Source organism: Polypterus senegalus, chromosome 7, assembly GCF_016835505.1.
Source record: "Polypterus senegalus isolate Bchr_013 chromosome 7, ASM1683550v1, whole genome shotgun sequence".
NCBI classification, from domain to species: Eukaryota; Metazoa; Chordata; class Cladistia; order Polypteriformes; family Polypteridae; genus Polypterus; species Polypterus senegalus.
Window position 1 is genome coordinate 160,312,698 of NC_053160.1, and position 17,162 is coordinate 160,329,859.

A 17,162-nucleotide genomic window follows, 5' to 3' on the forward strand; every position below is an offset into this window, starting at 1 on the left:
TAGATTTACTTCAGTAAAAAAAACAAGTGAATTGCACCCAATAATGCTAAATGATTTGCCTCAACTTAAAAATTGTGGGGTCAATAAGCTAAAAAGAATTATTTTGGTTCAGATTGAAAATATTAAGTGTGAATCATTACATTTTTTTTTCAGTGTATGTATATTGCATTTTACAGATAAATTGTTAACGTCATTTAAATAATATATACTGTTAATATTTAAACATGTGGGGGTGCGGTGGCATGGCGGAAGTGCTGCTGCCTTGCAGTAAGGGGATCACATCCTGGCTGTCCCCTGTTTAGACTTTGTATAATTTCCTGGTGGGATTTCTTTGCATGCTTTGGTTTCCTTCCAAAAGCATGCAAGTTAGGAGATTTGGTGATGCTAAATTGACGCTACTAGTGTATTTGTCCACTAGTGTATTTGGCTCCAGCAGACACCCGTGACCCTGTAATTTGGATATAGCGGGTTAGATAATGGATGGATGGACTATTCAAACAGAAACATAATTTATATTTTTATGTAGCTAATATTTTTGACATCATTTTTTTGGTTTAAATTTGAACAATTAATAAATAACTCACTTTACCTATCCCTACATGAATTTTGACTTAATTCGTGCTTTTGTTTCATTTAAGATGCATCTCTCATAAACTAAAAATGTCAAGAAGGATTTTTTTCTCTTTTTACACAAGCAAAACAAATTAAATACCTGCCATGAACAAACAGACACTCTGTTCATTTAGTAAAGATGTAACTCTAATGAATGTTAATTTGCAATTAGAGCTTAGTTGTTGTGACAACTGCGTTCAGAAATTTTTAACTTTAAAACCTCAAAGCCTGAACTTTGGGCTGAACTCAAACTTCACGAATGGTATGCATAACTGGGCTTAAACTGTTAAACTTTAAAAAGCTTGAAGTCCAAACCTGATCAGTTCTCGTGACAAAGGTGTGCAAGCTGTCTACAAAATTTCTTGAGAGTCTGTCCATTTGTTCTCGGTGGTTCTCTTAACGTAATAAACACAAAGAAACGCACATCTGTGCGTAGACAATACATCCTTCCAAAAACGTTCAAAGCATGTTTTATGGGTAACAGAACGTGATTGTCAGTTGAAAATCGAAGTCAATATAACGAAAAGGCTCTTTTTGTAATATGCATAACACCGCAACCTGACATCCAATGCGCGAGCTCCGTCTTCCTAAACTGTCCTATTTAGTTGAGGACAGTACGCAATGGAAATCCATCCTGCTTCCTCGCACCTGTTTACACCCGGAAATAAAAAAAAAAGCCATTCATTAATGCAAGGCACCAAAGTTGAGTCCGAGTTTCCTAGCAACCAGGGTCGCGATCAAAAGCTGAATGAGCAGGAAAGGCGAACGCGCAGGGCAGTAAGGTGCGTGAGAGCGGGCGGCTGCTCACCTGCGGGATCAACTTATTGCAGTCGTCACAGGAGTCCGCTTTAGGTGTTGAACAAGTGCGCTACAAACTTTGCAGAATTTAAAGTTGAGGTGATTTTTCTTTACAGCATTTACATTCTGAAATATAGGGTAGGTTACTCAGTGATAACATCATGAATGCTGTTTCTTTTTAACTGTAATTACAATATTTGTACATCGTTGCTGTATGACGGAGTTGTTAGCCAGTATGATTTTTCTTCCAGAAAAAAAGAATGGCTTTGGCAAGTGGACATTGGGTAGACAAAACCATCAAGGGTGAACCACCAAGTCCAAGGTAACATTTTATTGCAAGCATATTTAACTGATAAAATATTCGATTAATGTAAAATATGAGCGTGATATATTAAATACAAGTGTTTATTAAACTAAAAATCATTATTTTCATTTGATATATATATTCGGGGTGACAGGGTGTGGCAGTGGATAGCGTTCTGATCTAGCTGGTCCCTGTAGCTATCTAGTTTGCAGGAGCTCCCCCTGGCTACGCTGGGGTTTTCTCTCTGGTATCTTTTGAGAAAGTCACCTTAAATGTGGGCATGTTAGTTTAACTGGCAACTCCATATTCCACGTGTATGAGCGAGTATGGATCCATGAATTGGTGTGCCCTTCTAGGCACTGGTGCCCCACCCTATGTTGGTCTGTGTCTTGTTTAAAATGCTTTCTGGATGAGCAGCAGCTACTCATAACCCTGAATTGGATAAGCTACTGTAAATAAATATTTTCTAAAATTCATGATGCAGCAAGTTGTAGCAGTGTTAAGTTCTGCTGATCGCTTCCGAAATGTGGGTATGAACCCCCAGGCCAGTGATGTCAGATTGGACTTTGTATGTTCTCCTATATGTCTCCGCAGGTTTATCTCAGGGTTTACTGATTTTCCTTTATTATCCCCAAAAATGCTATTTGGTGACATTATTATATTGGTCTGGATTTTTTAAGGGTGGGTGTACATCACTGTGCTTCAGGATTGTGTTACATGTCCTACAGTTTATTATTGTTGGGGTTGTGTCATTGATCCATATTCTGATCACTTTACCTTTTGTTATCAATGCAGGCTGTAAACAATGCTTTGTTTCAAAATCATTTATAATTTATCAACATGCTTCTTTTTTGTGATGCTCCTCACATACACTCTTGAAAAAGGTTCCAAAATGATTGCTCAGAGTGATGCTATATGGAGGCCATATTTACTTCTCAAAATAACCCTCCAACAGGTTGTTTGAGAAAGTTCTAGAAAGAACCATTATGTGATTAGATATGTAACAGATTACAAAATTGAGTAGATAACAGATTTATGAAATCCTACAGGGTTACTGATTTTAAAATGACTCGGGCTAGATACAATAACACAGGATGGATTCCGGTCTTCTTTCTCTGTTAGTATCCTGTTAGTTATCTAATGTACATTAAACACATGTGTTTTGCTCACATATTAAGAACCTTTTCAAAGCCCAAAGAACAAACTTCACAGGACAAGAACCCGTTCAAGCAAAGATTCCACAAGATACCTCACAATGTAGTACAGTGGCGTTACAGGATCATTATTTTTAAAAGTGTAGGTCCCCCTCATTGAAATCCCAGGAGGTGAGTTGAGGTCCGCATTCCCAGTAGTCAAAGCCAGTCGAGCCAAATAAGAATTCGTTCAGGTCAAGTGGCTAACTGCGCTTCTGACTAAGGGGGCGTCTCCTCTTCACTTTTGACCATGTAAATCGTCTCTTCTTAACGGATGTATTCTATTTGGGGTTCACAATGAGCAAACTTCTCACTCTACAGGAAAATTGACAACGTGAGCTCCAAAGTGCAACATTCAAACAAATGTCGAATGTTATGTTAACTTCACCACGGTAAAATGTGCAGGATTTTTGAGGCAATATCTTGTGTGATGCATGCGTGTCTGAGGATCACCTTGCAAGCGCTCATCAGGTATGCAGTACCACCCCAGGGCGAGAGGGGGTGCTGTCACTGACTGCCTTGTCTATTCCCTCTGTGACACAAAGAAGGCAACCCAGAAAGATGACTGAAAACACCCCCATTGCTTCCTCAAGTCCCACCCCTTGCAGTCTGAAACATATAAAAAGAGCCCATCCCTGGAAGCCATGGTCTCGCTTCAACCCAAACTCGCAGCAGGACAGAGGTCCCAGTTAGACAAAGCAGATGAATATCTCAAGTTTATTTTACATCAGCTTTTGTGTTTGAGAAAAATGTTAAATGGGGAGACCAGGTTGGCACCCCAACTATTTTTGGGACTCTGCAATTTCACTTGTTCACCACAATTGATAATTGATATTTTGCAGCTCATCCAACTTAAAACACAGATGCCTTATCTTCCTACGTTACTGTACATTTATTTGGTGTGGTCAGATCCCCATTACATTATGATTTCCAAGTTCACTGATGTTTTTGTTTCAGTTTAGTCTCAGAATTAATTTTTTTGCCCAAGTTTCAGAGACATGCATTTAGGTTGATTTGCAAGTATATGTTAACCCAATTTTTTATGGACAGTCTGGCATATTGTGTAGAGCTGGTTACTGAATTGTACCTGTTACTGCCAGTGCAGTTGAAAATTCAGAGCCCCATGAAAATCAGATTTCCTTGTTCTCTGTGTGCATGTGTAGAACTTTCAACATTATCAGCGTGTGCAGCACACCGAAACACGTGCAGGTAATATGAACGAGAAGGAGGATTGAGCGGACACACAAGTATTATGCATCAAGAGTTTTGTGAGTGGACATGGATGGACACTAAGTTTAAAGGCAACTGTCATCCTTCTAATTCAATTCTAGTCTGTGGGTAGCAAAGCAGGAAGCAAACCTGTGCAGGGTGGCAGTCCATAACACAGTTGATTGCAGAAGTCAAATAGAGTAGAAGTTGCTTGAAGCCCAAAATATTTTGCGTACATAATGATATCATACTTTGTAATATATGTAATGCCCTGTATGAATGGTATGCCTTTTAGCATCTCCAACTCTCTGGCCTCACATTACCCCAATCAGCAAAAAGTAGGTTTTGAAAATGGACTGATGGATACAGATTTTTATATTTCACCCACCTTTGCATAGTTCATTTGTACCAAGGACTGTAGGGCCAGTAAGTGCGTATACTACATAATATGTTGCTGCTACTCGATAAATGGAATACTAAGTAAAAAAAAAATCAGAAATAGCATCAATCTAGATTTCGCACTAAATCAACTGAATGAATAGAAGCCCAGTCCTCTTCAAAGAAGCTTTCTGCTTGTCTATGGATAGCTGGCTTGACGTACTCTCCATTTAAAGACTCAATCTTTAAGTTCTGTACTGTTCGTGCTGCTGGGAGGGATCCAGTCAACATGACTGGCTTCTTGCAGGTGATTAATGTGACCGCCTCTCCTGAGCCTAGGTGTAGCACCTTTTAGGAAAGGTTACAAGTTTCCTCCACAAGTCTGTTGTAAATTTATTATAATGCAACTGAAGATACACAGCAAAAATTCAATTAAGAAAAACAATCTCCCTGCACAATTCACCTATTAATCAAGTTATTTATAATGATGACAAAAGGAGCAAAGATTATAGTATGTTGCTCGTAAGACACAGTACTATGTCCTGCCTTTAAAATTCTTGAATCTCTTTCCTCAGGTATGGGCAAGCAATAGCAGTGGCTGGAAATATAGTGTTCTTCTTTGGAGGCATTTCTAACAAAGATTCACTTGTGAGTATACCTGTAAACATTTGTAAACTTCTTAGTTACGTATGTGACCATAGCAAATCAGCAGATCTGAAGCACATGGAGTAAAGCTTTATGGATTCTGAGAGTCTTATGGTGCACATAATAAACCTAAGGCTGACATCAGTACCAACAGCCCCCTTCCCTTTTGGCAGTGAAAGGTTGAAAAGTTTTCTTGGATGGTGGGTGGTGCACAAGCTTTTTAATAACACTGGAAAGCAAATTACTTCTAAAGTTTTCTTCCTGAAAATGTTTGGTGATTATAATGACAGAGTCAAGTGGAATACAAATCTAATATTAGACTGAAATATCACATAGGAATTTGAAGGAACATTAAATTAACTTTTATTGAATACTAGCTGTGTAAGCCCATGCTGTAAAAACCCGGGCTCCTTGAAGTTATTGAAATCGTCAGAAAAAGAATTGAACAGCAGAGTCGGCTGTTTCGTTTCACAGACGTGTTTGCCCCCCTTGTCTCATTTGTCTTTCCTCAGTGGTTTCACTTTGGCGATGGAGTCGCTTTCTTTCAGCTTCATGCTGTAGCCTCGTATTTCTTTCTTCTTCTGACTCGTTAATTTGGGGCCGCCTTGCCGGCTCTTTGGGCTTCATGCTGTAGTCTCGCACTTCTCAGCTACCTCACACTTCCAGGCCAGACAGACACACACTTCCACATGTAGACGTTTATATATAAGATACTGTGTTTAACCATGTAATGATGCTGGTACATTGCAATAATTAAATTAAACTAAAAACGTTTAGCGGCTAATTTTTGTTTGTATTCTGCATCTGACACTTCTTGTTTCAGTGTCCAACAATAGTCAGCCAGCATTGATGGATTCCATTTGCCCTGATGCCTTTTTTTAAACTTTGCAATGTCCTGATGAAACTTTGCACCATATTCATCATTGACTGCGCTAAGGTTAGCTGGTGCAGCAAAGAACAAAAAAGTCTGGGAAAGGTTTGGGCACCATGGCTAACCCTGTATAATTGAATGAAAGCAAAAATGCAAAAGAAGAACATGAGAAAGTCATTTCAGGCAGGAGGTAACAAGTGGACTGCCTCAAAATGGTGGTGTATCCAGTCTTGTAAAGCCCAGGCAGGAAGGGGTGGGTGCAGGAGGGCAGTTAGCGGAAGTGACTTCAGAGATGGTGAGGTTGTCAGTCTTCAGTCCTGCAGAGAGAGGAAGAGAAAAGTAATTACATAACAGCGCCACCCCCTGGTTTGGCAGGTAATTGCTATTAAGCCCTTAAGCTGTCTCCTATGTGCATGTAGGTAAAACAGGAAAGAGTCCAAGTGTGAAATCAGGAAATGAATCCTTAATGGCATGTTGCACTTCATGGTTTTGCATGCTTGAAACATGTTGCAAACCAAATGAACATAATTTGATACTCTGTGGTTGCCAAGACAATTCTTAAAACCTCCTTGAATGCCTTCTATTTAGTTTTCTCTTGCCCCACTAACAGATCTGATCTGATTTGTGGACCCACTAAAATGCATCAGTTATTTGTGGAAACATCTGCCTCAAATATCGAAATCCATCACCTACCATGCTCATCCCTCTTACAAAATTTTTCATCAGTCCATATTTTATATGAAGAGAAGACAGAAATATCTTTTTTTGGGTTGACAAGTGGTTTATGTGCCACACTTCTATGCCCTGGAGCAGCCATTTCCTTTACTGTAATGAGACTCTTTGTAGTGGCTGACCTATTTAGTACTTGGTACGTTCACGTTGCATTTTTAGTAGCAGTACAACTACGTTTAGAATGCCACTAATATCCCAGTTGTACTTGTACTGTATATGTATACTTATAATATAGGTGGAAATCACAGAAATAAGCAGTTGCAATAAAATGGCAAGGTATAGGAAAATGTAAAGGTGATTTTTGTGATCAGCAGGCCAAAATCCATAAAATACACCTTAATGTGTTCAGGATGTAAAATATTTGTTGTCCAGTATAATCTCACATTGACTAAATGGCTAAAGAGCAGCTATTTCACATTCACGGTTTAAGCAATTAATTGTAAGACTCTAACTGATCATGTCACCTCCTACTTGACACACGCTGTGAGTTGAGTTAATTTCCTATCAACAAAGTGCCACGTGTCCAAGCAACTGGGATACTTTAATGAGAAACACAGCACATTCAGCTTTATGAGCTTCCAAAGGAATTTTAGCATGCTGCAACATGAAATGACCTGCAGTGATTATATCTTTGTGTGCACATCAGTAAAAAGAAAAGAAATCCATCTTAAGATATAATGATCAATTTGTTTTTATAGCACCTTGTTAATCAATATATTAGAAACATCTACTTTGAGGGTATCATCAATAAAGAAATGCAAGTAATTGTAAGAGACAGCAGTTAGTGAATTTTTATAGTACCCTTTAGCCAATAACTTCCCGAATGTTGTGTCATAACAGATATATTCAAATATGCACAGCCAGCTACTAAACTGATTTGAATTATTGATTTTGTAAATTTATATCCAACTCTTTAGCCACCCTTTCTGTGGCTGCAAAAAATTAAAGAGACAGGTGCAAATTGTAAGTTTTGGTAACCATTTCCAGAGTGAGATCCCCTACATATAATTCCCCTGACTGCCTACATTTATGACCATTTAAGCAGTTGCTATTGATTTAAATACTTTATGTGTTGGCAGCTTTCCTAGAATACACTGCCTGAGCAAACAACGATACCTTTTGTAAACTGACCCCATGCAGTCGTGGCAAACTGTTGTATGTGCCGTGACATGCAAATACCTACCCACTCCTTCTCTCCCAGCTTCTCTTAATTTTAATTTTGTTTGTTCTTCCAGGACGGACAGCCAAGGTACTTTAATGATTTTTACATACTAACAGGTAAATGTTCTGAAATATTTTAATACATTATGAAATCAGTAGTAGAATAAAGATCTTTAGCAACTTATTACAATATTTTACATATTCGGGCACTGTGCAAGCAGCAGCCTTTTTACAGATGCTCCGTATTTCAATTAAACTAAATATTACCTATTTTACAGTGCCTTTCAAGTCTATCTATCTATCTATCTATCTATCTATCTATCTATCTATCTATCTATCTATCTATCTATCTATCTATCTATCTATCTATCTATCTAGTGCCTTTCTATCTATCTATCTATCTATCTATCTATCTATCTATCTATCTATCTATCTATCAATTTATTATATAGTGTCTTTTCATATCTATCTATCTATCTATCTATCTATCTATCTATCTATCTATCTATCTATCTATCTATCTATCTATAAGTCTGTCTGTCTGTCTGTTTCTTACTAGGTGGCATAGTGTCACAACTGTCAGTGCTGTTGCATCACAGATGAAAGGCTCTGGGTCTGACTCCAGCCTACTTTCTGTCTTTGTTGAGTTTGTTCTTTGTCTCCATGTGGATGTACATTTTTCTCCTGGTATTCTCGCTTCTGCACACATCTCAGAAATGGCATATTAGGTTACCAAACTCTGGAGCTTTATAGTGTGGGTGATTGTTGCCCAGTGTTAGACTGACAGCAAATACTACTGTGATATGTTTTGGCTTTTATAACCCTTTAATGGAATGAGAAAGTTCAGAAAACAGATTAAAAAACAGATGATTGGTTTTAATGAAAATAAAATAAATTGTTAGAATATTAAATTATGATCATGTAAGATAATGTGAAGTGCCTTGAGCATGGGAAAGGTGCTATATAAATAAAATGTATTATTATTATTATTATTATTATTATTATAATATGATATTCTCAAACCTTCTTAATCTAGTTTAGCATAAGGGGAGATAATTTCTGTTGGAGGTGGGAGCAGAACCTTTCTTGTAACTTGTAACTGTAGACACTTTAATCCTTTTCTTTGCTAAAACTGCCCGCTCTGATGAAACAGCTTTTTACTTAGCAACTAAGAACTGTACCTTGTCCATTAATGTTTTGTGTTTGTTTAAGAATTTCCGGTTTATTTTGAAAACTAGTTTAAGCAGGAAGTGTAAAAAGCTCTTAGGTATTGTAAGTGTAAAGTATTGCTTAAATATATACACCCAATGAGCACATTATTGGGACCCCTATGCTATTACTGGGTAGGACCTCCTTTTGCTCTCAGAACTGCCTCATGTTGGAAACAATCCTTTATGATTCTGGTCCATGTTGCAAATTCTGCAGAACTGTCAGCTGCACATTCATGTTCCTCATTCTTCAACATCCCACAGGTGTTCTACTGTATTCAGATTTGGTGACTGAGTACGCTGAAATCAATGTTTATAAATCTACTTTGAGACAACTTCTGCTTTGTGACCTAGTGCGTTATCACACTAGAAATAGCCAATAGAAGATGAGTAAAGTGTGGCCATGAAGGGATGCACATGGTCAGCAACAATACTCAAATGGGCCGTCACGTATTCAAGCAATGGCTGATTGGTATTAACAGGCCCAATCGGCCTGGATTGTTGACACAAAGAATGTTGGCATTCATGTTGTTGGCACCAGATTCTGACTCTACCATCGGTGTGCCTCAGCAGAAACTGAGATTCATCAGACCAGCCTACATTTTTCCAGTCTTCATCTGTTTTGGTGAGCATGTGCCCACTGCATACACAGATTTCTGTTCTTGGTTGACAGGAATAGAACCCGACGTGTTCTTTTGCTGTTGTAGCCCATTTGCGTCAAGGTTCAGCATGTTGTTTATTCTGAGATGCATTTCTGTTCATGGCCGTTGTACAGAGTGCTTATCTGGGTTACTGTAGCCTTTCTGTCTGCTTGAACCAGTTTTGCCATTCTGCTCCAGCCTCTCTCATCAACAAGGTGTTTCCATCCACTTCACTGCTGCTCACTGGATGGATTTTGTTTCTGCAACATTCTGAGTATACTCCAGAGACAGCTGTGTGTGAAAATCCTAGGAGATTAACTATTACAGAAATACAGGGCATCCTCGGGTTACAACACAGTTCTGTTCCTACAACAGTGATGTAACCTGAATTTTGGTGTAAGTCGAAACACACCCTAGCCTAAGTCATTTACCTATGCTAACACATTTGCAAAATCATAATCTAGAACATAAACACACAACTAAGCCACAGAAAAAGGAAAATGATATAAATATACTGTACTGTGTACACTGTACTGTAGTAACAGAAAAAATGAGTGTAAAAAAAAGTCTCTATTTATTTAAAGTTTTTATGGGAGTGAGCGTTGTAAACTCGAAACGTCATATGTCGAGATGTTGTAACCCGAGGACCCCCTGTACTCAAACCAGCCCATCTGGCAACAACAATGAGGTCACGGTCGAAATCACTGAGATCATATGTTTCCCCACTCTGGTGTTTGATGTGAACATCAACTAAAGCTCCTGACCTGTATCTGCATGATTTTATGCATTATGCCACTGCCACATAATTGACTGATTAGGTAATTGCATGGATAAGCTGGTGTACATGTGTTCCTAATAATTTGCTTAGTGAGTGTGTATTTTTATTGATAGGAGATGAGAGTCAATTTAATTCAAATGTACAATTCAGAACTGCTACCATAACATATGTATAATCTCATAAGCTGTTTCTAATTTTTACAGTACAAGCCTGCTGCATTATTGCCTCCCATTTATTTAGACAACAAAAAAGGGAAATATTTATGAATGCTATTTATAAACATAAATAGCATTTTTAGTCTGCATTTAATAATAATAATACATTTTATTTATATAACAAAATAATCTCTTTTAAGATCATTGCCAAGCTCAGGAAACTGTGTCTGAGAACTTTGTTGTACAACTGGGTCTTTAACCTCCTTATAAGCAGACTCCAGGTGTTTGAGTGAATGGCTTCACCTCATCATCCCTCAGTGTCAGCACAGGGGCTCCACATGGCTGTGTTCTGAGTCCTCTGCTGTACTCTCTTTGTTAGATGTTAGGCGTAATATATCTAACAACAATGAGTAGACTTACTTGGATGAAGTGCAGCATCTGCCACACTGCTGTCAGAAAAACAGTCTACTACTGAATGTGAGCGAGACAGAGGAGCTGATTGTGGACTTCGGCAGAGGCACTACAACCTGTTCAGTATTAACAACACTCAGGTAGAGAGTGTGGACAGTTTCAGATGCCCCATACCAACATCACAGATGACCTAACTTGGTCCATACAGACCAACACTTAAAGGCACAATAACATCTTTACCACCTCAGATGCCTCTGGAATGTCAGGTTTACCTCCCAGTTAGTAAATAACTTCTGCACATCCACCATTGAAAGTATTCTAACAGTAAGTATTACTGCCTGTTTCGGGAACAGTAAGGCTCTTCAGAGAGTAATGCAATCAGCTGAACGCATCACATGGGTGTACGTAGCCGAACTTCAAGGACATTACACCAAACAATGTTGGATCAAGGCAATAAAAATCATCAATGATACCAGCCATCTCAACAATAGCCTCTTTTCTGTAATGTGTTCTTGTAAACGCCATCCCTGGTTCAGGTCAGAAGGACTAAGGAGGGTTTTTTTTTTGCCACAGTTCATCCACATCCCAAATAAAGAAAAATGTCTACTGTAGAACTATTTAATGCTCAATTGTTAACTCTCTTACAATAAGTTACTTAAGTTATGAAGTTATTTATTATTTATGATATATTCATATTTGTATTAATGATTTTTGATATTTGTAAAGTCATATATTATTGCTATCATCGTTTTATGTCCTTCTTAAAGGCACAGTCTTTGGAACTGAGCAACTACGCATTTCACTGCACATTGTACTGTATGTGTAATTTGTATGTGAGAAATCACATTTGATCTGATATGACACTGTCCAAGAGCAGCAGGTGCAAGACTGAAACTAACCCTAGATGGGATGCTAGTCCATTGCAAAGCCCACTTTGCACACACTGACACACTCACAAGGTAACAAATTTAGAGTCAACAATTAATGTAATTTGCGAAGCTGAGAGGCATGGGAGGAAAACCAGTGTACCCAGAAGACATTCCACAAACACCTGGCGAGAACAAGGCATGCATGAAAGGGATTCAGACCAGGACAGTAGGACCAGAAGACTGTGCCACTGTGCTGCCAGTGCCATCATCTACATCTTTCGGCTGCTCCTGTTAGGGGTTGCCACAGCGGATCATCTTTTTTCATATTCTCCTGTCCTCTGCATCTTGCTCTATCACACCCATCACCTGCATGTCCACATTAATATCAACCTTCTCTTCGGCCTTCCTCGTTTTCTGTTGCCTGGCAGCTCTGTCCTTAGCATCATCTTCCAATATATCCAGCTTCTCTCCTTTGCACATGTCGAAACCAACACAATCTTGTCATTTTGTGTTTTGTAATTTACTCATGAACAGTTACTAGTATATTTAAAAATTACATATGTCACTACTGTCAGTTGGTTAAGGTTTCTGACAAATATCTTTATTATTTTTTACATGTATATGCATGTAATTTTAATTTTTTAGTTACTCCCTCTGAGCTACACTGGGAATCAATGCCTCAGAATGGACAAATTCCATCTCCAAGGGAAGGACACTCCCTTTGGTAAGACATTTCATGACATGTGTGTATTATTTTATTGCTCGTTACTGATTGCAAAAACATTTATGGCTAAAATAAGTCACAGCAACACAGAGATTAGCGGTGCTGCCTCATGAGACAATTGCAGGCAACTCTGTCAATGGGCTGGCTCACTTTTGATCTGTGAATAGTTTTACAACAAATAATTAACTAGTATGCTTCTGTTTTATAAATTTAACCATCACAGCATGATACTGCCTTTCTAACAATAGTTTACCGAACAGATAAATGCGTTTGCATGTTGTCAGCATATGACTGGATGACTTGACATGTGGATCATGTGACAAGACTAAAATGCTTTTTCCATGAACATTTTTGATATTGTTTGCTGTTGTTCTGCATTGATCCCTGTACACTTTGATTCAAACATAAACATTGTTAACTTCATTCTGCATGAAAACATGAGATTAAAGATTTTTCTCTGCTGTCAATACAAACCACATATGACCAGTAGGGGGTGTTGTAGCACCCAAAAACAACCACACTACCCAATTCCCGGGTTCAAATAAAACAGGTTTATTAACCAAAGTACCTCACAACAAGGTTCTTATATGTTGGATCTCGACAAATATTCTCTTCTCCTCTCTCTTATTCTTGCATTCCTCCCAGACGAATGTTGTCCAGCTTCTCGCCTAACTCTGACTTGCCTGGATGAAATAGAGTGGCTTCATTTATCTTAGTCTCTGTAGTACTTCTGATGTTAGTGCATAGCCCGATTGAAGCACTTTACGGTCGAGTGGAAGTCCCTGATAGTAGTGATTACAAATTTTCACAGCACATCTGGCAGTACTCCTGGAACCCAATAAGGCTGCTCCAGTTCCCAGTATGCACAGTGGGTGTCCATACAGGTAGTGTCACCCAGAGATGCTGCCATCTAACATTTTGGGGGGGGCATGTAGCCCTAACCAGTTGTCTCCCCTGGTTCTTCTATCACACTGGCCTCACGGTATTGTTCCTCATCTAACCATGCTGGGATGCCAGCATATCCAGTTCAAAATTGACATCTTCTGCCATCTTCCTGGATAAGGTAGGAAACACTCTGTCATTCCTCTTGAGCTTCCAATGGGCTGGCCTCCTGTCCAGGTGAGAAACCTTGCCCCATTCTGCCTGGGACGCCCACCAAGGTTGTTCATCATTTATATAAAACTAGCCAACCCGCGGCGTAGCATACGCCGCATAATCAGGCCGCTTTTTAAATGATTTTTAAGCACAGAGGAAAAAATAAACATTTGAAAAATCCGTAATTTAATAAACCACCAAGAAAAGTAACATTGCAACAATGTACGCTACGAACCAACATACAATTGTCCGTGACTGAAAACCGGAGGAGCACCGTCGCGCTTTCTCCTTCCAAAGCAAAGGACGGGGTTGAACGGCGCTCGTTCAGTATGCACTGCCCGCTAATGTGCCCGCCCCCAACTCCCTACCTGAGTCGCTTTCGTCTGTGTACAGTCCACACGCACCTGTGAGTCACATTGACTGTTGATTTTCCAAACACCGCCTCAGTCGGTTTCCACGTTGATTTTTCATTGTTCTTTGCGGTTCCGGCTGCTTTTTTATATATAATCCACCAAGTCACCCGACCATGGGGGCTTTACAAAGGGCAGGGGCGTAATCAGTGCGGCGTATGACCCGCGCGTACTGGGAATTTCGTTCGTGGGGAACAATTGGAAGCCACGGTCTCCATCACGAATGGGGTTCAACGGCTTCCCCGCGCCGGGTAGACACACGTTGATCCATTCAGTGTAGCGCGCGTGCAGTACCGGACATACAAGTGCATCACAGACCTGTTAATGCTCAATCTCACGTGGCTGAAAGCCACTTGTCCCTCTAAGAATTTGGACGCCGACCACTGTTGGGTCGTGTAACTATTTAGCAGGCGGGAGTCTCGTTCGTTTTCGGAAATAACCAGCCAAATCGCTCCACCAACTAAGAACTGCCATGCACCACCACCCACAGAATTGAGAAAGAGCTATCAATCTGTCAAACCTGTCCGTGTCTGGGCCGGGTGAGGTTTCCTGTGTTGAGTCAAATGAAGCGAAAGGCTCCTCACCTGGTGGTGCCCTTCCGTCAATTCCTTTAAAGTTTCAGCTTTGTAACCATACTCCTCCCTGAACCCAAAGACTTTGGTTACCCGGTTGGCTGCCCGGCGGGTCATGGGAATGACGCTGCTGGATCGCCTGTTGCGGGGCCTGCATTGGTGAAGCAGGTGAGACGGTAATGAAACAGAGGCACAGGGCTTATTGTTTTTTAAAGACTGCTTCCTTCATTGGGTTTTAACCAATGCACGGAACGAACCAACACACAATCGTCCAGGCGGTGCTCAGGGTGGAACAGGAGGAGAGGAGGACATCCACTCCACTCCCTCCGTCATGCTAGTCTGCTGGTTTCTCGTTCAGTATACACTGCCTGCTCATGTGCCCACCTCCAACTCGTCACTCGAGTCGTTGTCGTCTTCGTACAGTCCAGATGCACCTGTGACTCACGTAGACTTTTCATTGCTCTGTGCGGTTTTGGCTGCCTTTCAATATATAATCCACCAAGACACCCGACCACGGTGGGAGGGGGGTGTGTACAAAGTGCAGGAGTATCTAAGAAGACGCATGTTTGTCGTGGATGCGAATTGCTGTACAGTATGTAGCGTGTAAAACAGTTTGCTATAGTGCACGCGGTCGTGCGTCGTAACCGAAAACTGCTCACTTCATTGTGTTTTAACCTCAGTTGTAAAGGAACGTTTTAAGAATCCAATGGGATACCCTTCGCAAACAGTTTTACATGCCGCATATGGCGATTCACCTCCGCGAGAAACATGCCTCTATTAACAGTCAACGTGGGTCGGAGCTGCATGTGACCTCTACGACAGACGAATATAAATGACGCCGGTTTTTCTGTGTCGTCGCATCCGAGTTGGTGGGCGTGGCTCTGTGAGTTGTCGTCGTATCCAATGGTCTTGGAGTTGGTGGGCGTGGCTCCTTCCTGCGTGCGCCATAGGTGTCTCACTTGTCAGCGGCTTAGTGAATCTACGCCCCTTCAGGCGTGCTTTCCATGGTCATCTTGCCTTAGTGAATTATATATATAGATTTGAAAAATATATCATTTTTGGGTGATATATTCCTTTACCTAAGCTTCTTTTAGTGGTTCAAGACTTTACCGTTTTTACTTCTGCATTGACAGGATAATATCATGGAAAATTCTCTAGCTGCTGATCATTTAACTTTTGTGTTTTTCGTCTATTTACTGCACATCAAAAGGGCCATGTAGAAACCCTGTCTTCATATGGAAAAAACAATCTCCTGGGAATTTTAACCTTTTTTAATATTCTCAGTTCAGAAAGAATAACAGGAGATTGATCCTCTTAAGGCAGAGGTCAATAGTGGGACAGCCATATTTACAAGGAGATTACAAATGAACAGCCAAATGTCAAGATCTAAATCCTAGATTTGCAATGCTGTAGAGAAGATAAATTCTTTGAAACAATAGACACACTGCTGAGACTTTGAATTATTATTTTATTTAGCATCTTGCTAATTAAGCATTGCATCCTGTGTGCCAAAGAATTTGTGTGGTCATTCATTGCAAGACAGAGTCAGATTTGCTTTCTTTTCACTTCTGAACAGAATTGTCAGGATGAGTGAATGTTCATTTTTCTGCCAGTGAGGTGAAATTTGACAAGCCGTTAAAGTGGGGATCATTGGACTGAGAGATGTGCATATGTTTACGATACCACAGCAAACATCAGTTTAAAAAAATAAGGAAACCTTTTGCCAAAAGGCTAAACCATGAATGTTCTCAAAAGGAGAATTGCCATTAGTTCAGTCAGTCAGTCATTTTCCAACCCACTATATCCTAACACAGGGTCACGGGGGTCTGCTGGAGCCAATCCCAGCCAGCACAGAGCGCTAGGCAGGAACAAACCCCGGGAAGGGCGCCAGCCCACTGCAGGACACATACACCCACATATCAAGCACACACTAGGGACAATTTAGGATCACCAATGCAACTAACCTGCATCTCTTTGGACTATGGGAGAAAACTGATGTAGACACGGGGAGAACATGCAAACTCCACACAGGGAGGACCCGGTAAGTGAACCCAGGCCTCCTTACTATTAACTTAGTACTGTTTATACGAGTAAGAACTTCGCTCTTTTTATGTGACCATGCTTCTACTACCACTTGTACTTCTACTATTTATTCCTTTATCACCCACTTCATAGTGTTGTGGTTGGACAGAGGGGCGTTTTCAGCAGTAGACTGAGTAGCATCAAGTGCTCCACTGAACATCACAGGAAATCCTTCCTCCCCACAGCCATCAGACTCTATAACTCCTCTTCCGGTCACTCACCCACACTTTTAAGTTATTACCCTTTTTCTTTATTGGATATCCAGGTACATTTTTTCAAGTACTTGAAATGTGCAACATACTATCTGTTCTTGT

General features: G+C 40.1%; 1 protein-coding gene across 4 annotated transcripts in view; it reads left to right on the forward strand.

Moving 5' to 3' along the window:
- Positions 1-1,404: 1,404 nt before the first annotated feature.
- Positions 1,405-17,162, forward strand: part of zmp:0000001301 (rab9 effector protein with kelch motifs) — a 72,579-nt gene continuing 56,821 nt past the window's right edge. Inside the window, exons 1-5 of one of the 4 annotated variants that reach the window (XM_039759436.1) lie at positions 1,405-1,548; positions 1,662-1,732; positions 5,070-5,142; positions 7,978-8,020; positions 12,611-12,689. In XM_039759436.1, coding sequence (XP_039615370.1) covers positions 1,671-1,732; positions 5,070-5,142; positions 7,978-8,020; positions 12,611-12,689 — 257 coding nt within the window. In that variant the 5' untranslated portion in view covers positions 1,405-1,548; positions 1,662-1,670. The remainder of the gene's footprint in view (positions 1,549-1,661; positions 1,733-5,069; positions 5,143-7,977; positions 8,021-12,610; positions 12,690-17,162) is intronic. The other 3 variants (XM_039759437.1, XM_039759438.1, XM_039759439.1) reach the window with 3 other exon arrangements.